General features: G+C 47.9%; 1 protein-coding gene across 2 annotated transcripts in view; it reads left to right on the top strand.

The window, feature by feature from the left end:
* Positions 1-23349, top strand: part of LOC138526301 (E3 SUMO-protein ligase RanBP2-like) — a 1824256-nt gene that overhangs the window by 1515957 nt on the left and 284950 nt on the right. For both annotated transcript variants that reach the window (XM_069636876.1, XM_069636877.1), the window contains one exon: positions 15917-16009. In XM_069636876.1, the coding sequence (XP_069492977.1) occupies positions 15917-16009 (93 nt within the window). The remainder of the gene's footprint in view (positions 1-15916; positions 16010-23349) is intronic.

Here is a 23349-nt window from a genome sequence, read left to right as displayed (position 1 = left end):
TCGCTCCAGATCCTAATGTAATCCTGTAATCCACGTACTTGACTTCAAAGATCAGGCCAAAAGGGAAGGCCTATCTGAAGCTTATGCCCTTTTCATTTAACCAGACAGTTAGTGGGCTTCAATGCCTCCTCCTTGCAAGTGTGAAGCTCGGCAAATCCTGGGATATGCTTATCCACGGCCCTTCATATTGTAGCTCTGGATGATGCCTCGCTCTGTCCAGGACTGCCACCCTATCTGCAAAATATTGGAAGTGGACCACCACTGCACAGGGGCCTTTTCCTCCACCTCTGTGTCCTGTCCAAGAGTACCTCCTTTCCACCTTCTTCAATAAAGAGCATTAGTACAATCTCTTTAACCTTCCTCTCCACATCATGTGAGGTTTCCCTTTTTTGCTCCTTAAAGCCAATAATCCACAGGTTATTCTTCCTCTCCCTCTTTTCGAGGTCATTCATTTTTAACTGGGCCTCTTCTTTTCTGGCCTCAAGTCCAACAGGTGTGCATCGTAGAGCATCTCCTGCATTTCCCCACTAAATTGGTTATTCTCAGACACTTCCATTGCATGTTCCAGGGAATCCACCTTCACCCTTAAATCAGAGATTGATGACTGTATGTCTCTACAGGGCTTTAATTTCCTGAAGCATGCCTTGTATAGCTTCCTTTGTGGCCACGGGGCCACTCTTAACTTTATCCATCATGCTTTTCCCACACTTTCCAGCTCTGGGGACCTTCAAAATCACTGCAGAACCTGCACTCCCCGGGGATGTTTTCCTTAAAGCTCACTCTGTGAGTTTAATCGGCAACCTCAGCACAGTTTCCAGGCTTACCAGCACCACCAGCCCCTCCAGTGCAAGATAAAGAAAGCAGCCCTTTCAGCAACTAGAAGTTCACCCAATGAAGTTCCTCATTGAGAGAGCAACTCCATGGTAGCAACAGCGCTCCAGTTCAACCACACTCCTGTACACACGTGCTCACTGGGCCAAGATCCCTAATCCACTTCACTGTACAAGGGGGCCCACTGGGTCGCCTGGCAGGCAACATCACCTGTACCAAACCACTCTATAGAGCACAAGCCCTTCGTAGCCTCCTCTCGGTCATGGACCGTCAGCTCCACCTCCACTCAGATCATGGAGCTGGGCGGCTTCCCTCCAAGCTGATGAGTACAGCAGTCCACTTCTGCTAAGCTCCAAAAGACCTCTGGCTCACCCGCCCCACATCAATGTAGTGCGCTCTTGGTCCACCGTAGGAACCTCCCGCTATCCGTCCCACAGAGCTGACCCTCTCCCGTCCTCACTTGTCGGCTCCCATTGCTATCGTCCTCGCTAGCCCCCTCCTCTGCTCAGGCCACGGCTTCACGCTCTCGGCTTTGTTCAAAGATTCCCAGAGCGGGGTAATTGCTCCATACCATGGTCCAACACTTCCCTGACCCACTTATCACAGCTGTTTGGAAGTCCATGCAGCTACTGGCACCATTAAACTCGATGAGGACACCGGAGTTCAGTTTTAGGTGGCCATCTTAGCAGCGGTCTCCTACACAAATATTTTTACTTTAAAACCAATGTGTTTTTATAGCTATAGTTCTTACCCCTTCCAATGCATGCACCCGATAGTTAATCCAAACTAAAAGATGCGTTTTTGCCTTAAAGTTCCATTTCATCCCAGGCAGTAGTAACAGAGAATCCATTTCCTGTTGCACTGCTCTGAACAAATCCATAGAGTTAATTGGGTGGAAGAAGTGGGGCAGGTTCCTATATGCCCATTGTTTCCTTTCTATTATTGGAAGTATTTTTACTCCATTTTTGTGTGTTGCACTTATGTACCTGTTTGTAGGGTTGCTGGTACACCAATTATCTGATGGGGCATGGGTCTGGCAGTAGTCAGTGGGCCTCACAAATTATCAGGGAGTTGTTGGGTGATATGGACATTGCTCTGTGACATGAGTCTTCTTTTTTCCCCACATATGGGGTCCCAAGCATTGCATTTACACATGTTAAAGCTATTTACAGGACATGGAGCACCGGTGTGTTGAATTAGAGGCATAGAGTTAAGGAGAGGATTTTTTTTTCTGAAGGTCTTCCTTGCTAAGGTCAGTAAGACAGCACATACTATTTTAAAATATTGCAGATTTGAAACACTCTAGTCGTGGCTTGCCTTCCTAAGACCCCCCTGGAACATGTACTATGTACATGCACAGCTTTACCATGTATTATGGTAAAGCTGTTGATGTCACCTATCAGTACTAAGAGATTTCTAGACTTTATGTTCACCTGCTTGGGGATAGGACAATATCGAACCATCCAGCATTTGACAAGGGAAGTTGAAAATAAGGGTGGAATGAACACTGGTCATGATTCCTATCCTATTTATTTAATTTATTTATTGTGCATTTATTAGGCGCTCATATAGTAAGTCAATTCTGTGTCAAAGGAAGGGTACATGGGATTAAAAACAACGAATACAGTGGAAGATAAAGATGAACTTAGTATGCCTTGTGAGTATTCAGAACATGCATGTACAGTGAGAAGAGGGTACGTGGGGGGTGGGGTAAGTGCTGGAATGTCAGTGCTCGTGGGTGAGCAGCAGATGAAGTGCATAGTGTGGTAAGTGCTGTGCAGCCTGAAACCAGATTGGGTAGATTGTGAAAGCCTACAGGATGAAGGCCGTGGGTGCCGAGGCAAGTGCTGCGAGCTAGGCAGAGGCTGGGGCGATTGGTTGTGGGAGTCCAGGACCCTGAGGATACATAAGGGCCCTGGTCACCAATCACAGCAACAGTGAGGTTAGCAGAGGAGGGATGAAGGGACGGAGGAGCCAGCTGAGGAAAGTGATCGGCCACCGGCCCTCTGTTTCGCAAAATGCTTTACACACAGAGTTGGTGCCAGAGGACTAGAGGGAGAGTATTTAGTAAGACAAAGTTGCAGATAGCATGGTCCCAGGCCTCAGACAGCCTTGTGGATGATGCAAAGTGATTTTAATTGAATCTGTGCAGCAACCGAGAGCCAGTAAATAGTGTTTGGGACCAGAGAGATGCAGTCCCTGGTCTTAAGGCCTAGGAGAAGTCTTGCTGCCCTATTCTGGATTAACTGGAGCGGTCGTAGAGTTAAAGATGGTTTTATTCATGAGAAGGCTATTGCAGTAGTCAAGCCTAGAGAGAACCAGGGATCGGGTAACATTGAGTTTCTGGGGAAAAGGGAGAATTCCTTTGAGAAGGTAGAGTTGAAAGTGGGACTTCTTACCAATGTCCTGAGTGTGAGAGAAGGAGGAGAGAGCAGAGTTGATGATGACTCCAAGGTTTCTGGCTTCAGATGAAGGAGAAGGGGGAGAGCCAGAGTGAAGGGAGAAAAGAGGGAGCAGGGGTCCCAATGGGTATAATCTCAACCTTGCTGGCATTGAGGCAGAGATCGTTGGAAGTGCAGTAGGACTGGATGGCAGATAGGCAGTCTGGATGATGGATGATGGAAGATGCAAGAGGGTCAGCAGGAAATAGCACTGGAAGCTGGCAGTGAAGAAGGAAATAAGGAGAGCCAGCTGAGCAAGCTAGGTGTTGAAGAGCCAGGGGGAGAGGTTTGAGCCCTGCGGGACACCACAGGTAGAGAAGAAAGTAGGAGAGGAGAAGGTGCCCAAATGAATTGGGACAAGCAGTCAGTTAGAAAGGAGGTCAGCCAGTCCAGTGCCCGCTCCAAGATACTAAGGTTATCATGGAGCCGTTTTATGAGGATAGAATAGTAGACCGTGTCAAAGGCAGAGGAGAGATCGAGTAGGATGAGGACAACTGGGGAGTTCGAGTCCAGAGATGCGTGTGTTCAGAAGGGCAGTTTCCGTGCCTCTGGATGCTCGAATTCCAAATTGATGGTCATATAGACCACCAACAAATTCAGTGTGTGAGGTAAATTGTGGAAAGTCCAATTGATGGTCATATAGACCACCAACAAATTCAGTGTGTGAGGTAAATTGTGGAAAGTCCAGGGGGTGATAGAAATGGGGCGGTAGTTGGCTGGACAGGTAGGGTCTGCTGAAGGCTTTTTCAGGAGGGGCACACAAGGGTGTGCTTGAGGGCAGAGGGAAAAGATCCAGTGGCAAGAGTGGTTGCAGTGATCAAATAGTGCAAGGACAATAGAGCCAATGTTGTCCTTGATGCTGATTGGATGAAACCTCAACAGCGGACAACTCTGGTAACTTCTTCAGGTGTGACAGGGGAGAAGGAGGAGAGAAAGGACGAAGGATGGTGAGAAGGAGGCAGGAGAGTGAGGGATGGGTTGGTCAGAAGGGTGGCAAGGTTGCTCAGGAGTTTTGGCGATGAAGTGTGTGGCAAGTGCATTGCAGAGGGTCTGTGATGGAAGACGTGAGGAGACTGTGGAAGGGTTGGCCAGTTCCCTGCAGATTTCAAGGAGTTCACCCTTGTTGTTGGATGCATCAGATACCCGTGCCTGGATGTGGGTCCTTTTCTTTGCACAGATGGAGAGTCTGTATTGCCTTTGGAGCAGGCGGCAGGCCAGTTTGTCAGAGGGTGAGCCGGAGGTTTGCCACTTTCCGTTCTGCAGCTCTGCCCTACGTTTCAGGGCTGCATGTTCAGAGTTGTACCAAGTTTTACATTTGGAGGCAGGTTTCAGGTGGATCCTCATGACTGGCGCAAGAATGTCAAGGTTATTGGTAATGGACGAGAGTGGGCGATGAAGGTGGATGTGAAGACAGCAGCTGACACTTGTTTCATCGGACGAATGTTCATGAACAAGGTTGGCAGGGCTTTTGGAGGTGCGGTCAGGGGGCCGAGGGGACCCAGGTGAGAGGAGAGGAGAGAATGGTCTGACCAAGAGGGTGGAGTGACCAGAGGGGGCTGGGGCTGAGAAAGAGAGGTCAGAATGGATGAGGGCGTCAAGAGTGTGTCCAGCCAAGTGGGTTGGACCAGAAGGGAGAATGGAGAGGTATAGAGAATTGCAGAGGTCAAGGAACAGAGTGTATGCTGTTGCTGTTACAGGGGAGTCCAATTGGATGTTGAAGTCGCCCATGGAGGAGGAGATTGGAGGTGGATGAGAATGGGGAGGAACAAAAATAAGACCATTCAGAGAGGAACAGGGTGGTAGCGCTGGTAGGCCTGTAGATGGTAGCAATGGTCAGAGAGGAGGAAACGGAGATGACCAACTTGCAGACCAGGCTCTCAAAGGAAGAGTAGAGCTGGGTAGATATGATGCAAGAAGGAACCCACTCAGAGAAGATTAAGGCAACCCCACCGCCAGCACGGTGAGGTCGTGGCTTGGAAACAATCTTGAAACCATCAGGGAGAAGGGAGTCAAAAGCAGTGACTGAACTGGCATTGAACTACGTCTCAGTAAGACAGTAAGAGGGAGAATGTCGAGGTCATTGTCTTCAAGAAGGAGGCAGATGTCGGTGGAGTGTTTATTGGCTGCACAGGCATTAAGAGAAGCCAGGTGAATGAGGTCTCCACCCTTTGAATTTTTTCTGAGGTGGAGTACAGGGGCGTGGTGCACCAGTCAGAGGGTGGGGGACAGAGAGAGTGGTAGGGAAAGAGGCAGGTGAAGGAAGGATGTTAATGAGGGATGGCAGGTGCCGGTCAAAGAGGAGGTGGTTAGGTTGAGGACCCTGAACCAAGATAGTGCCTGTGTGGTAGAAATTAATGATGAAGCGTGATGATGAGAAGCAAGCCACAAGGACTTCCCACTTAGTGCCACCATTAATTGGAGAGGAGTGTAGATGAGATGGAGAAGGGACAGTATGTCTTTTTTGTGCTTTTTCCTTCCAGACTTTGTAAATGATGGAGGGTAAGTGATAGTGCAGCAGTTGGAGAAGATAGGAGAGATGGTGAGTGCTATGAGGGTGGCGGGGGATAGTTGATGGAAGAGGGGAGGCTGCACTGCAAGTTCTGGCCCAACTCGCAAGGCAGTCTCGTGGTTACAGGAGGGGCACAAAATGCAATGCAATCTAGGGTGCAAGATGTTAAAAGCACAACACCTAATTTTGAGATTAAAAAAGCATGGCACAAAATGCAATACAATCTAGGGTGTATGGTGTTAAAGCACAACACCTAAGTCAGAAAATAGAAACAAAATGATGGCGCAAAATGCAGTGAAGAAGAGGAGGATTAGATTGAGGCAGAAATTCAAGTGAGGACAGGGTTTGGTTCAGGATTTGATAGTGGAGGAGGCAGTGGGAGAGTTCAGCCATCACTCGCATGTCAATGTTGGAGTGCATGGAGAGCAACGGCATAGGTCATCTGGGCACTGGTTGCAGTGGGGGGGACTCCTCATGATTTAGGGGTGCAAGAAGTGGTGGCCTCCAAGCCCGAATAGGCTCAAACAGGGGCCTTAGTTGTGGTCTTTGGACGGGGGCTGGCTATAAGTGTGTCCCTAGAATCTGACTGAAACCTGTCCTTGGTGAGGGGTGGGACCAGCAGGGATTCCACTTCTTGCATGCAAATGAGACTGCATCTACCGCTACTGAATTATAGAGGTGGTGATTGTGGTGCAACAGGGAATGTGATGTGCCGTGCTCCATCGCGTGCTGCCTTCTATGTCTGTGTTGATAATCTGGCATTAAATATGTTAGGCTTGCATAGTCATTGCTAGGCAGAGGGTTGAAATGTTTTGTAGGCAGAACATGCCACCTAGAAATAACTATAGATTTTGGGCAACTGGTATATTTTAATGAGGTTGAAGCTAACTATTGCTTTTTGTATACTTCCAAAATAAGATCTCAATATGTGTGAGAGCCCCTTCAGATCTTACCTTAATACTTGCCAATCTGAATCCGAATTGGAAGGTGATTTTACTTGAATACAAGTTCAAGTAAAATCAAGTATGTTGTTTACTTTCTTGTTAATGTTGGACATTAGGGGAATATGCTATAACAAAAGAAATGCAATTTTCATCTTGTATGCATGATCATTGCTGTGTCTATTTAAAATCTATACATTGATTTTAAAAGCAACTTCTAGGGGAACATATTCAAGTCATCCTTAAAGAAGTTTCTTTCTGACTTATTTATACACTTCTTATATATATTCAAGGATAACGCACATAAACCTGGAGTCCTATAATTGCCTCCTATTACAAGAATCTTGTTCATTGAAGTGTTTCACTTACTCAAACAAGCCCTCATTAAACCTGACCCTTTAAAAACATCTTTGTACACTACAGGCCATTGTCCATTTTAATTTTTCGGCTCGAGTTTCAGAATCAATTTCCTTTACTGCAATTTGAAATGTTGTCAACTTCTTAAATTCAGTATAAGAATTCAGTGATGGTACAGAAACTGCCATGGTACTTGTAGGCAGTGCTCCGATAAGATTTTGAGGTGGGAGTATTTTACTCCCTATTCTTAAGTAAATGTGATTTCAAGAGAGTAAAAATGACATTCTCTTTTGCAAGAGAGTAAAATGTATGCGAACATCCGGCCGACATGTGCAAAAACTGTATGGAAATCATTACCATGCGGCAGCTTTCTGCATTGTGACGGAATACACCTTTCATTATTTCTCTGAGGTCTGGCCATTTGATCTCTGCTGTATATATTTAAATGTTGAAAACACAAAACCCTAGCCAATTACAAAGAAAACATGAAATGTATTGTGTGTTTTGAGATTCGATAGCAGAATTGTCTTTTGATGTTTTTTTTAAACTTTGGTTTTATTAACATTTTCTTATTGTAACAAACTGGGCAATATAGAATTACAATGCGAGTGATCGACTGGCCCGTTCAACCCCTGACCCCTGCCTCCTCCCCATACCCTCTCCAGCTCTGACCCGATCCCCACAGTCAAACAAAAGCTTTGATCTTGGGAGACGTTAAATGATCTCTTTGCATCCTGTACTTAGGAGATGATGTGGTTGGTTACCATTATTGCCGGCTGAGTTAAAGTCGCCGTCCCCCGGGCCGTGAGCACACGGTTTGTTTACAGCACATCTCGGATCCACCCCTAGTCGAGGGAGTCATCTTGGTGTTAGTGGACGTCCCATCCCCAGGTCTGCTGTACTCCATGCCAGTTTGCTAGGAATTAACCCGAATCATTGTTCACCATTGCAGTGAGTTTGTCCATCAAGAACATGTTTTTTACCTTTTCCAACCAGTCATCCCTGGAGGGGGTCTCCGGAGTCTTCCACTTCTGTGCCAGGGCCACCCTTCCCGCCCTCAACATTGTTTCCGTCATCCTTGGGTATCTATATATTTCCATATCCTCTGGGGGGAGGCCCAGCAGCATCATTAGAGGGTCTAGTGGGAGAGGATCATCTGATACTTCTGCAATCCAGTCCCGCACCCTCCCCCAGAAGTCCTGGACTTTAGGGCAGAGCCACCACATGTATTTCCTGGTGCCCACCTGGCCACATCCCCTCGGGCATCTCGGTGACACACCTGAAAATGTTTTTGATAGTTTCACTGGAAACAGGTAATTCCAGAATGAGCGGAAACTCCTCCTCCCAGGGAGGTTGATGGTGTTCAAAATGTTGTGCATACTGGACACAGCACCCTTTCTCGAGGTCGCCGTGTCAAGGAACTTTTCGAAGGTGGTCAGCTGCCTCCTCAGGTTTAGACCCCATGATTGGTCATAAAGTATACCCTTGAGGCTGAGGCATTCGAAGATGGAAAGAGACCCTTGTCCGAGAGCATCCCTCAAATCCTCGTATGCTAGAAACTCACCATCTCTGAACATCTGCCCCGCCAATTCCATTCCCATGTCTGACCAGATCTGGGAGTTCCGGAACCCCCTGTTACCCAGATTGAGGGGAAGACCCCAGAGGGAGGACATTGGGGACGGCCATGAGGTGAGATAAGCAGTCTGTGGGCCCTCTTTCCAAATGTCCCAAAGAACTCCCAGGGTCGGATGGGGTCTCAGCTTTTTCGGGATAGACTTGCGCGGGGCCCATAGGAGGTCCCGAACCTTCAAGGGGTGGGTGTCCATATCCTCTAAGTATGACCAGTACATCCCCATCCCTTTTCTCATGTGTTCCAGGAGGACTCTCAGCTGTGCGGCGCGGAAGTAATGGAGAAAATCCGGTAGTCCAAACCCTCCCTCCTCCCTCGGCAGTGTCAGGGTCGCCCTCCCAGTCCTCAGGGTTTTCCCTGGCCATATGAAATCTCGAACTGCGTTCTGCAGATCCCTAAAGGTCTGCTCTGGGACGTTGGTGGGGAGCCCAGTGAATAGGTACAGAAGCCTTGGTAGGACATTCATCTTAACCGCTGTCATCTGGCCATACCAAGACAGGATCATCTTGTCCCATCTCCTCAGGTCTGATGTGATCCCTGCCATCATGGGGTCATAATTGGTAGTAGCCAGTTTGGATAGGTCCCTGGTAAGCAAGATGCCCAGGTATCATATGGAGACCTTCCCCACTGCAATCCATTTAAACCTATCCAGAGGATCCAAATTCAGGGTCTCGGACCTTCATTGGGAGCAGTACTGATTTATTTTTTATTCAGCCCCGAAAAGTGCCCAAAGGTATCCGCCAAGGACAAGAAGGGGGGGAGTGAGGAGGCAGGGTTCACCATGTAAGCTAGAATATCGTCCGCAAACAGGGATAGTTTGAATTCTACCTCACCTCTACTAATCCCTCTGATGCCCGGGTGTGCTTTGATCGCTATGGCTAGGGGTTCCATCGTGAGGACGTATATCAGAGGGTAGAGTGGGTTGCCCTGCCTTGTCCCTCACGAGAGAGGGAAGGACTAAGACAACCTCCCGTGCACTTGCACCCTTGCTGTGGGGGCTCTATAGAGTGCGGATACCCAGATCCTGATATGAGACCCAAAGCCCATTTTTTGGAGAAGGAGTTCCATATATCTCCATTCTACCCTATCAAAGGCTTTCTCTGAGTCTAGGGAGAGGACACATGCGTCCAGATCCGATTCCTGGGCGTAATGAAATAGGTCTATCGTTTTGCGGATGTTGTCCGACCCCTGCCTCCCTCTTATGAAACCCACCTGGTCCCCATGGACCAGTTTCGGCATTATCCCTTCCATCCGCTTCCCCACCACCTTGGCCAAGATCTTCATGTCCGTGTTTAGCAACGATATTGGGCAGTAGGAAGAGCATTCTGTGGGGTCCTTATCCTCCTTGGGCAGCACTGCTATTATGGCTCCCATCATGGATTCGGGGAGAACGCCCCCCCCTCCTGTACAGAATTGAAAAAACTCGCCAAGTGCGGGGCTAGGGCGGAGCGGAACCTTTTGTAGAAGTACACTGTGAAACGGTCCTCCCTGGGGGAGGTTCCCACCTTCATCCCGCTAATTACCTTGTCTATCTCTTCCTCGGTGACCGGGCCCTCCAACCCCTCCGACATCTCTCTCGTTAAGGCCGGGACTTGGATGGAGCCCAGAAAGTCCTCTATCTGAGCATCGCCCTAGTCATATTCTGACGTGTACAATTTTTCATAGTATTGGCGGAAGGCCCCTCCTATGCGGGGAGCATCATGACCCAATGACCCCTGAGCGTTCTTCACCGCCTTTACCATTCTACTTCGTTGGACCTCGCTCAACCTCCAGGCTAGGGTCCTGTCTGCCTCATCCCCTTTGTCATAATATTTTTGCTTGACCATCTGGAGGCTTCTCTCTGTTTTGTGTAGAAGGAGGTCCTTTCATTTGGAGCCTGTAGTCTTCCAGGGCGGCCACCCGGTCGCATTCGAGAGGCTGATCCGGCGGGCCACCCGGCTGGAGTAGAGCTATTTTTCTCTCGGGGTCTTTTCCCGGGCTTCCCTTTCCTTTTTTTTCTGGGCTCCTATTTTGATGAGAACTCCCCGTAGGGTTGCGTTGAAGGCGTCCCACAACGTGTGTGTATCGACCTCCCCCTTGTCATTCAGCTCAAAGAACTCCGTTATAGCATCTGGTACTTCCTGTGCAAGGACCTCGTCTTTTAGTAGGGCATCATTGCATTTCCAGCGTCCTCTGCGGTCTTTATGCCACCCCTCTGCTATAGTGACACGGACCATGTCATGATCCGACCAGGGGACCGGGTCAACCCTGTGGCCAGAGATGTATGGGTGGAGGGTCTTGTCCACCAGGATATAATCAATTCTAGAGTACGAGGTGTGTATGGCAGAGTAATATGTAAATGAGGGGGCATCCGTCCTAGGGGTCGGGATTGTGTCCACCAGGCCCAGTTCAGAGTTAACCTTCTGGAAGTTACGTGCCATGGCTTCATCCGCGGGCCTAATGTTTGGGGGACCAACACACTTTCTATCTGAGGACGGATCCAGAACCATGTTGAAGTCTCCCCCCACCACCACCGTGCCGTGCACGAAAGATTTTAAGCCTGTCCCTCACTTCTTCCCAGAACTGAGCTTGACCTTCATTCGGTCCATACACTACCGCGAGAGTTAGGGGGGCGCCCTGGAGATATCCCCAAACCAGTAAAGAGCGGCCCTCGGGGTCCTTCAGTGTGGCCTCCTTCTCGAAGCCTATGTCCCTTGCCAATAAGATAGCCGCACCCCTTTTCTTGGTCCTGTGTGATGCACAGAGCATCTCTCCAATTCCCCCCCCCCCCCCCTCATTTTGGGTTCCTTCCCCGTGCCCAATGTGTCTCTTGCAAGAAAAGTAGGTCCAGTTTTGCCCTTCTGAATTCTCTACAGACTAGAGATCTCTTGGTGGGGGTGTTCAGACTCCGCACATTTAGGGTGCCCACTCCCAGGGCCAGCAGACTATCAGCCATAGTCTTGGTGTCTCTCCCACTTGGTCAACATCATCACATCGTAGTTCCCTTCTCGTTCCCTTTGTCCCGCATCTTCATATCTTTGATTCCCCCGTCCTCCCTCCCGAGGGGCTCTAGAACTGGTCCCCCACTCCCCCCAACCCCTCTCCCTAAAAGAACAACCCCAACCAACTTATGACAAGCCTCCTCCCTCCTTCCCGGCGTCCAGCCAATTGGTTCCGCCATTGCTGGTATTTGGCCGGACCACCAGCCTGCCCCATTCGGCCAGGCACATAGTACAATGCTCGTCTCCTTGAGCCCCCCTTTTCCCCCCTGGTTTGTCCCATCGTTTGCCCCCATTATACTTGCTGTTCAGAGGCACTCTGCCTTGGTAGAAACCTCACGAACTTCCATTCCTGCCCCGCTGCTGGTCGGGACTCCCCCGCTGTCAGCCCTCTGAGTCAATGTGTTCTCCTTCCAGTGCGGGTGGCAGTGTGTTCAATTTTTTGTATTTTCGCGAACTGGTTTTCCTTCTCCTGGTGCCCGACTGGCCTGGGCCTCCCTTACCTGTCGCCTCTCGGCCGACTGGGCCCCTCCGGGGGATAGGATCCGCCACGTAATCCTGGATGGCTCCCCTTATGCCCTCTTCAGTGACCAGCTGAAGTTGGCCCATGTATTCAAACGCCAGGGAGAAAGGATACCCCCACCTGTAGCGCACCCCCTCCCCTTGAGTAGCTGCGTTAGGGGGCGGCACATTCTGCGCTTGGCCAAGGTGTAGGCGGAGAGGTCCTGGAAAATGGTGATCTGGGCGTTGTTGTATGTGAACTCCCCCGCCTTCCTTGCTTCCTCCAGGACCTTAGTCTTTTCCGTGTACTAGTGGAACTGGGCAAGGACTGACCGGGGGTTCCCCGTCTTGCCTCCTGCCCTGTGCACCCGGTCAAACGTGAGTTCTGTGGTCATCTCCTCTGCAAACAGGAGGGTAATAATGTCTCTCACCACTCGGGTTAAGTCTCTCTCCGTTTCCGGTATCCCAAAAAATCTAAGGTTATTCCTCCTTTCCCTGTTTTTATAGTCATCCATCGGTCTGGCTCTTTCCTCGTCCCTCTTTTCCAGGGCCGTCAGCCTCATGTCTATTTGGACCTCCTGGGTTGCCGATGCTGACTGGTTGGTTTCCACTTGTAGAAGCCTGTCCTCAACCTTGTCCACCCTTTGGTTCATCTTTTCAAACTTCTGAGCGATGTCTGACCGCATTTCCCTAATTTCCTGTAGGATAGAGGCAAAGCCCCTTTCCATCGCTGTTGTGGACTGCGTTCGAGGCCTCCGGGTGAGCCATGACTTCGTTGCCGGGGGGGCTGCTGTTAGTACGCTGTCCCCTTGTAGCGGAATGCCTGCAGGGTCTCTAGCCAGTTCATGCAATCTTCTGTTGTGCCCACTGCTGGGTCCGCCGCTGCCCGGGTGCTTTGAGGGGTCTCCCCAAGGCCCCTCCCTGTAGTGGCCGGAATGAAATATCTCGGGGGAGCCTGTGGGAGGCCGTCCCTTAGTGGGGGGGCAACTTCCAGGCGGGCACACGCCCCACCAGCACCGGATGGGGGGGCCTCACACCTAATACTTCCTCGATCTCGGCGTAATCTTGCGGGGTGGGGGGACAGCCGGCGCCATTCTCCAGCCTCTGTCTGATGTCACTTTACTCCTCCTGGGAGAAGGCAGTTGGGCACACGCCCTGGGGGTAGACCCAGGGGCCACCACCTGCTTGAGTCTGGTGTGGGCGAGTGCTGTCCTTTTGCTGGGCCTTGGTGCTGATACAGGCCGCAGGGATCGCGAGGCCCCTCTGGGGAGGGGAAGGTGCAATCCCGCCTCAACGGCTGATGTGCTCCGGGGTCGGATCAGTTGCCGTGGGGGGGGCTGCGGCTGCGGGGGGGTGGCGGGCGCGGCACAGGGGCTGCTGCTTCCGGGCGCGCCTTCCCCTCTCTGTGGCTGGCTCCAGGGGGGCATCGGGGCCCGATGCCCTGGCCTCCAGGCCCCGGTCGCCGGGATCGTGTGCACGCCCCCCGGGGCTGGGGTGGCGGATGGGTGTTGGGGGCCAGGCTCGCCGGCCGGCTGCCTCGCTTCTGCGAGCCGCTTCTCCTTCCCGGGTGCCGGGGCCTGCTGGGGGCCGGACTTGCCAGCAGACTTTCTCGCTTCAGCGGGTTGCACCTCTTTCCCGGGCGCCACGGCCTGATGGGGGGCTGGGTTCGCCGGCGGACTTCCTCGTTTCGGCTGGCCGCTCCTCCTTCCTGGTCGTCGGGGCGGGTGCACTCTCTCTGCAGCTCCACCATCAAGGCCCGTTCTCCTGCTATACGGGGGCCTCGAGCTTCGCTCTTTCAGGCGGGGGCGTCACGGGGGGGGGGGGTCACCGGCCTGAATCAGCTGAGTCAATCCGCTAGGGGGTCTGGGGGGGCTCAATCCCCTTGAATGACCCAGCCTTAGCGGGAGCACGGCGCTTAGGCAGCCATTACCTGTGCGCCCCCTGGTGGCCAGCATCTTTTGATGTTTAATGAAAGTCCTCATTTCCTATAACTATTACTACCTATTGGTATGCCAATGTTATGATACAACAGTGCTGAGAGGCAACGACTCCATGCTAAATTCTATACCTAATCTCATGGTGAAATGGTTATTTATATAGCGCTTTCGGCAAAGTGCTGTACATGCAACATATTTATCATAATTATCACCAAACCGAAGTTGGAAATCCTTTATCGACCTCGTAAGGATGAAAGGCTGAGTTGGCATTGCCGGGATTCGAACCTGCAACCTAGAGATCACGCACAGATCGCAGAAACGAGTGGCTCAACTGGCTGAACTATCTTATTGGCTTACATCCTTCAGAGCTCGGTAAACTGAGTATCGATTGAGGTTTAATAATCTCAGTGTCTAGATGTTGGACGAACCATCTATTAAGTGCTAGATAAAGTTAAATACCTATCTGGAAAATCACGGAGACAGGTTTTGCTGAGTTTCTATTTTAATTGCAAATGTAACTTTCATGTGTTTGTTTTTTTAACAGTGCTTGCACTTCCTGGAGCGTCAGGTTTTGGATGTTTTAATTGTAGTCTTGAAGATTTGAGAGGCTATCACACCTGTGATTAGTGTAACGACAATCCCTCTGCCTTGACCAAATAATCTGCTGCCACTGACCATTTATAGTAATGTACCCCATTGACTGCACAGTTAAATGGATTTAAACTACACCGTACATACTCCTCATTTTAGACACTGCGCCTCATTACAAGTTTGTCAGTAGCCTTGCTGGTAAAACCGGCAGGCTGCCGGCAAACTTGCAATATTTTCCGGCGCCTGCGAATGGGCAATTACCGGGGCATTTCGGTCCCGCCAGACCCGGTAATGGCCCATTTACGGGCCCCGGAAAAAGATGCTCCCCATTCCCATTCAGCCCCATAGGGCTGAATAGGAATGGGGAGGTTGAATGCACCGGCACCGTTTATAACGGTGCCGGTGCATCTGACATGCTGTACTCGCGGGTGCCTATCTGTCCGCCAGGTCCGAAAGCTGAACTATAGGTTTTCTGCGTAAACATTTAGATCCTCACACATTTTTTTCTTTGATGGTTGGATAAATGTGGGGGCTTGGACGGGGTGAACTTTACCCTCTTCTGCTTTTTGATCTCGAATGAGGACTGCTGGCAGCTGATTTTGGATTTTTTCTTTTAATTGAATTATTGATTAAAAAATAATACAATTGGTGGACATTTTTCTGAAATGACACAAGCGGTTTCCTTACTGTCATATCTAAATGTATGCCTAAGTGATGTATATCCTTTGTGACGGTTATGAGCAGAATTTGTGGTTTTAATGTGCTTGATTGTCCTGCTGAATGTGGTTTTTAGTCATGGGAGTTTTTATGGTATGCTGTCACTGTACTTTATTTTTCTAGCTAGTTTTATGAGTTTGCAAAGCATTTTGGTGGTGACACGTAGCAGTGACAAAGCAGGTTTAAATCTGGATATTCTGGGAGATTTATATGGATAATCTATATTTAGTAGGTACAACTGTAAAAAAAAAACATGCAGCATGGTAAGTCACTACTAGGTTTCTCGGATACTTGATCATCTTTGACAAATCGGTTTACTTTTTGTTTCAAATCCAAAGAATTGATCTTGATGATTTTTTGAATCTTTACTCTTGGACTAAGATATTTCCTAAATGTGTTTATTTTCAAGGGTATATCATTTGGATCACAACTGGACCTGTAATGTACAATTTAAATGTGTTTTTTCATGTCTTTCTGTTGTAGATGAGGATTTTGAAACTGCTGTGAAAAAGCTTAATGGAAGGTTGTATCCTGAAGACCATTATGTTTGTACAACCTCTCAAGGTTCTGTGACAGGTAAATGCATTAACATTGGAAAGGGCTAACAGAAGAATCTGTCGGCTAACTGATGTTTGTTTTAATTAGCTATAGGCTTCACAACAAATGTTCTGTAGTCCATTTCTCGGCACATATTGGCAGAACTACTATCTCTATAACATTAATTTAACAATAATCGTAGCAGGACAATAAAAGTTACCAGTTTTACTGCAAAATATTTATTAAACACATTCTGTGTCCTCACATTACATTTGCATCGATATTCGGTATTCATTTTCTTGAGATTTCATGTTGCCTTATATTGCATGCCTCCACTTATGATTACAAATGTCCTTTTCAGTGGGCAGTCATTAAGATGATTTAATGTCTTTAGCAAATAAAATATTATGATTATAAATATTACTCTTTGAAGGAAAAACAGAAACCAATCAATCAATCAAATGTTGAAAGCTCACGAGTTCAAGGTTTACAACAAATGTTAGTGCACATGTTGTCTATTTGGGCAGAAACATATCTCAGTTCTTTCCAGTACTTCGCTAAACCCTTTAAGCCCCACCAAGCCATCAGGAATGAGTATACACCAGAGTGCAGTTGCCTTCAATCCGATAACAATGGCAAGCATACTGTTTGTTCTAATTTTTAGATTCTTTTCAATTGTCAAGAAGCTATAATGCGCTTTTATTTTTTAAAAAAAAGTTGCTCAGATAATGCAGAAATCTACTAATGCATTAAATAAGGAATAGTTCACTATACTAATGCAAGGAAAAGCATTTTTCAGCATGTTAGATTTTAAGTAGCTTCTTATATCAAACTTCCTAGTTATGTACAATGTCTCAAAAAGGCTACTTCCTTGTGGCTTCTCAAACTGATGTATTTGGGTTACCATCATCCGTAACAACTGCTCCTGGTTTCTCTTTTAATAATCGATACATGACATTCTTTTTTTTTTTGTTGCTACATTTTTCATTTTTCACAAGTACAACGAGTAATTCTCAAGAATGCAGAACATGACGCATTCTGAAGATCTTTGAGATGCTACTTTGAAACATTCTTGGTACGTGGTTTGAGGGGTGTTTTAGGAGTAGATGTTGTGAGGCATGGTCTCCTCTCAATGAAAATGAAAGAAAGGGAATCTCCTTTGTAGGATCAGCCCCATTGTAGGTAGCATTTAGAAGCACATACTATTAATTTATTTCAGGCATTAGGCCATAAAACACACAACAGAATATATGCAAAGCAAATTAATAAGACATAGCTCCTATAAACCAATAATATAATTCCAGAATTATTGCAGCCTCTAAACGATTGAGGTGGCCGAGACACTTGGACTTGGGCCAACCCGGCCAAAGGTTTAAAGTTCGTATTGAGATTTGAGCCTATTGGGAATGGGAACTGAGCTCAGACCTGCCTGAGACCCACCTGATCACATAGACCATGGAGAAAGCATTGTCTCCTCTTGCATCTGCATTGACAACTACCAGGATTGGATCTTTCATGGAGCACATTCTTTGAATATTCCCTGTCGTCCGGCTGGGAATCCTCAGTAACCTCAGTATTACATTATATAATAAATAAATGATGGCTCACTTTTGTAGCCCTTCACTGTCCTTTTGGGTGTATTTAGCCTCAGCCAAGGGGACATCAAGTACCTTCCCCACCCTGGAGGCCCTCTTCAGGTTCCTACTACACATCGTGCTGAGGAGTCCTCTAGCCCTTTTCTCCTGTAAGAAAGCTGTTATTTCCAAAACGCAATCCACCAAATAAAGCATCATCAGCCTTCAATCACCTGGCAGAGGTTTGTAATCGTTGTCTTCTTACTTCAGATAAGTGGGAAGGGATTAGGGTGGAAGAGTAAAACTAAGAAATCCCTCCTTAAGCAATGTGAAACCTTTTGCATTAAAACTGTATGAGGGTGATAAACACTCTGAGTGTGTGTATTGCCTCTACCCCAATGAAGACTGCGAAATGTGCTATACTTTCAGTGAAAAAAGACTGAGGGATAAGCACAGATGCCTTGTCTGCTGGCTGTATGAGGCACATACCCTCCTTCCGTGGCAGAGTCCTCAAAAGCGTGGCTGTTAGGGGCACTAAGAAAACCTTTGCTCATAAGAGGTCCAGGTCCTAAGAGAGACTTTCATCCTCTTCTAAAAAGCAAAAGCCAGAAAAACCAGGCCTTTCGGCACAAGCCCGCCGACTTTGCACGGAATATTACTGATAACCCTCAACAACAAAGAAAGCGCTGACTATCATCCCGTCAAAGGCCTCGTCGTTGGCTCATAAAATTGTAAAACCGACATTGTCGGAGGTGTCAAACAAGAAAATAATACAGGTCCAGGCATGAAGCTCACCGTCCACAGTACCAGTGATGCCACGAAAACATCAAGTTCACCATCCATAGTACCACGACAGAAAGGACGCCTCGTCGATGGGGTAGTCAAAAGACCAGAGGGAAAAACAAAAGCCTAGAAAAAGACAGGTGCAACTTGTACAGAATGCTGAAAAAGATGCCAAGGAAACACAGGAGCCATCTATAGTCATACAGATTTCACTAACGTCACTTCCACAGCCGGCCCAGAGAGTTAACTCTGGAAAACAGGAGATCCCCTTCACTGTCACCAATTTCCTCAATACTGCCAGAACAGATTCTGGAATATCAAATAGACTTGGCCACCTCCCCCCACAAACACCCTATCCCCCCTCAACTAAGGCAGGTGGCCCTACAGCCAAAAAGGGTACTACAACCAAAACTGGTGGCCCCAAAACAAACACTGGTTGTTTCAACCAATAAGACCATTTCGAGCAGTATCTGTAGCAAAGTCGAGAGGCTTGCCAGATCAGTCACATGACTTTCTGCAAGGTTCTCCAATTAGACCTTCTGGATCGCCATATAAAAAACAGGAAGAAGATGTGCTCCAGACAGACACACACAGATGGGGACTTGGCGGATACAGATAACACTTAAACTCATTCTCCACCACAGGACGATTGGGGCGATGGCGAGGCAGGTATAAAGCCCATACCAGATGAGCCTCCAAAGCAATCCCTTCCTAATGAGGTGGGAGCTTTTTCATACAGTGATGTCAGGCATGTGAAGAATTTGGATTGGCACCATCAGAGCAGATAAAAAAGATTGGTCTCTTTTTGATCCTATGCAGAAGAAGCATCAATCAGTCATGTCAATGCCGATCTTGGACCATGTCTGGGAGGAGGGTGCCCTCCTCATGAGAAAGCCATTCTCCTTGACGGCACTCAAGGGCAAGCTCAAAAAGAAGTTCAGGGCTCCAGGCTCTCCCCCCGAATATCTAATGCTCAGAATACTCCTGAATCAGTGGTTTCAGCAGCAGCAGAAAGAAAGTCGCACACCCAAGTTTCAAAATTCTGTTACATTGAAAAATGAAAGCAGAAAGATGGATGCCTTCGGGACGAAAATAGTGGCGATTGGAGCAACGACATTTAAAGCAGCAAATTCATTAGTGATTATGGCTCGCTATGATCGCAAGATGTGGAACACGATGGCACTGATATTAGAGCACTTTCAAGCGCAAGGAGGCACTGACCATTCTTGAGGCCGAAGAAGGGTCCAAGCACACAATTAATATAGTGATGACCTAGCAGAGATTGGGTTTAAGCAGATTGGATACAGTGCAGTGTTGCACAAACGAGCATGGCTAAAGTATACAGACTTTCAGCCAGAGATGCAGGCGAAAGTGCTTGATATGCCATTTGAGGGAGACAAGCTCTTCTGCCCAAGGATTGAGGAGGCCCTAAAAGCCATAAAAAAATAATGCTGACACCGCGAGATCACTCGCGTCTCTTCAATATAAACACACCTTTCGTCCCTTTCTGGGAGCGTCAGGCCATTATTCAAGCACAGCCAGGGTAGGCAAGCCCTATCAAAGTGAGCCATACTGCTCACAGGAATACAGGAAAATGTATCTCTGCAAGTCAAGACTGCAAACCACTGCAAAGGAGAAAGCCCGGAACCCAAAGAGTAAGGCTGCAAAAGCAGGCCTGACTCACTGGAACCACTGGCCCCCACCAATTGGCAAATACACGTGGGAGGCAACCTCCAATATCACCTTGAAAAATGGAGGAAAATAAAGAAAGACAAGTGCGTATTGGACATAATTCAAAAAGGGAACGTGCTAGAATTCAGAGAAGCTCCGCTGCAGGTGCCCCTACGCACGCAACAACAACCCCATTTACGGGTCCTAGTGGAGAAAGTAAACCAGATGCTAGTAAACCGGGCCTTTGAAACAATTCAGAAGAACGAACTAGGTAAAGGGGTTTATTCCCACTTCTTTGTTGTAAGGAAGCCAGATTAGACACAGAGGCCCATATCCGACCTGCGAGGTCTCAGCAAGTCCATTAAGAAACCAAAATTTAAGATGATCACACTAGCTGATGTCATAAAGGCAGTGAAAAGAGATGCCTTCTTGGCATCACTAGACTTACAGGACTCATACTTCCACGTGCCAATCCACAAAGCCCACAAACGATTCCTCATGTTCACCATAGGACGCAACCGCTATCAGTTCACAAAGTGTCTGGCTCCAGTGGCGGTATACTTCAGGAAGGGGGATATCATATATACCCCTACCTCGATGGTTGGTTAATAAGGGCAGGCCTGAATCAGAAAGCAGAGAATGCACTTCAACACACTTATTGACATCCTCAATTGGCTAGGATTTGTCATCAATTATGACAAATCATGCGTAAAGCCGTTCAACAGTTTGGTGTTCTTGGGAGCACAATTTGATACCAGCAGGGGCTCGGTCCGCCCCTCACAGGAAAGAACAGACTCAATCACCTGCCTCCTTATAGCGTTCCAGCCGGGTAACAAGAAAATGTATGAATCTGCTGGGAACAATGTCTTCATACATCCTCCTAGTTCCCCATTGCAGACTTCGCATGAGACCTTTACAGGAATTTCTGGCAGACCATTGGTCTCAAATAAGCGAATCATGATACAACAGGGTGTTGATCACAGCACACCTCCCCCGGTAATTTCAATGGTGGGCCAAACCCCATCGCATACCAAAGGGGGTACCACTCCACCCTGTTTCAGCAAACATTAGTGACAGACGTGTCCCTAACTGGATGGGGCAACCACGTGGGAGACTTGTCCATCAAAAGGCAATGAAATGCAGAGGAATCAAGCTTACATATAAATGTCCTAGAACTGAGGGCGGTATTCTAAGCAGTTCGGTCATTCCAACCAGTACTCAAAGGAAAGGTGATAAGGGTATTAAAAGACAACACTGCCACCATGTACTATATATGAAAACAAGGCGGCACCCGTTCCAGAACATTCTCGGGAAGCAGAAGCATTGTGGCACTGGGCAAACAACAATTGGATAATGTTACAAGCCTTCCATCTGCCAGGCAAGCAGAACGAAACAGCACATCAGCTCAGCAGAGCAACAAAGCAATGCCACGAATGGCAGCTAGCAAGCGAACAGCCGAACAGGGTGTTCAACCAGTGGGGCTCACCCCCAATAGAAGTGTCCAGAATTCGCCAGCAGGTACCCACAGAAATGTTCTCTAGGAAACGCCTTCACACTGTCCTGGCAAGGAATGTTCGCTTATGCGTTCCCACCTATCACAGTGATACGCAAGGTTCTTCAAATTATGTCGGTGTACCTGTGCAAGATCATTCTCATAGCCCCGGCGTGCCTGAGGCAAGCCTGGTATTCTGACCTTCTTCATCTAGGGCAAGACCGGCCCATTTCCCTGGGGAAGGCACAAGGGTTGCTCTCACAGCACAACAGACAAGTCCTTCACCACGATCTGGGGTCCCTGAACCTCAACGTATGGCTCCTGATTTCATAGAATTCGGCCACATACCACTACCACAGGACTGTAGAGAAGTCCTAAACGCATCCAGAGCAAGGTCAACTAACAAATCCTATGAATACAAATAGACCTACTTCTGTAAATTGTGCGCTCAAAATGGGACACTCTGCATCAGCCTTCCATTTCTTGCCATACTTATTAAAGCTGGCAAAAGAGGGCCTTTCGCACTTATCCATCAAAGTGCATCTAGCCACACTCTCTAGGTATAATAGAAGGTAGGGCCGACCCCCACTCTATAGTGAAAGATCATAAAACACTTAGAGGGGGCACTTTCAAACGCACCCACCAGAGAAGAAATTGCCACCACAATGGAGTCTAAATACAGTCCTAACTGAGTCGTGTCATGGAAAGTGGCTTTTCGATGGCAGTAACCTCATTTAGAAGAACATCAGAAATACAGGCACTATCTATAAAGGGAACAATACTTTTGCTTCACGACAAACAATGTTATTTTGTGAACTAATTCTAGTTGCGTCACAAAAGTACTCACAGACTTCCATGTACATTCAGAAATAGTTCTGCTGGCTTTCTTTTCTAATCCATCTACTCTAGCCGAAACAGCCCTGCACTCGTTGGACCTCTGTAGGGCCCTAAAGTTGTATCTGGAAAGAACAAGATCCTTTAGGCGCACTTCACAATTGTTTGTAGGGTTCAATGTTCTTTTGCCGCTAGTTTCTTTTCCCGATGAGAGTTTTTCTAAAATGATTAATCAGAAATATCAATTTTGAAAAAATATTTGTGGGGGTTCCCCCTTTAACCCTACTTCTTCCCTATCATTTAATTCCTATCCCTAACCCCCTACCCATCCCCTTACCCAACCCGCTTTATTTTTCAATGAATGTTTTTCAGAAAAAAAAAACTCATTAAAAAAAAAAAAACCTGGCGGCAAAACAACTGTATACCGTGTTTATCCTTTGGTCTCCGTATAAAGGTCGCTCCATCTCTGAGCAAGGCATAGCCCCCGGTGGGTGAAATCCGCTATTTCAAGATGGTGTCATGGTCATGAAGTCAGGGGCACAGGCATGCAGGGGTTGCATGCACAGGAGACCTGAGTGGACACTGTACTGGCGCCAGGCTCATGAACAAAAGTAAACAAGAACATCCATTTAACACCAAAAAGCTTTTATCATGGACATAGCACTTCAGATACATTAACTTTGAACATTCCATCCATTAAGCAGGATGCATTAACCTTGAACATTCCATCCATTAAGCAGCCCCAGTGTATTCTTGGGTGTGGCTGCTAATGGATTGCCTTCGCACATGCTCACTCTCTAGGAGTGGCAGGTAAGCCGGCCCTAATGGGCGTGCCCACAATCTCAGCTATATAAGCTGCCCTGATCCTTAAGACAGACGCTTCGCGTTATTCTGCACTTGCAAGCAGCGTAACGCTCACCGTCGCCTGAGATCAGACCTACCTTTGAAAATCCTGCTTCCTGGACATCCTGCTTCCTGCCATCATACTTACCAACTGGGGGAAGCAGTTCTTACCTGTACATCTC

This window comes from Ambystoma mexicanum, chromosome 7p (genome assembly GCF_040938575.1).
Source record: "Ambystoma mexicanum isolate Mex_15411 chromosome 7p, UKY_AmexF1_1, whole genome shotgun sequence".
Taxonomy (NCBI): Eukaryota; Metazoa; Chordata; class Amphibia; order Caudata; family Ambystomatidae; genus Ambystoma; species Ambystoma mexicanum.
The sequence above is the reverse complement of the archived record's forward strand: the minus strand, read 5'-3'. Positions and strand labels throughout refer to the sequence as shown.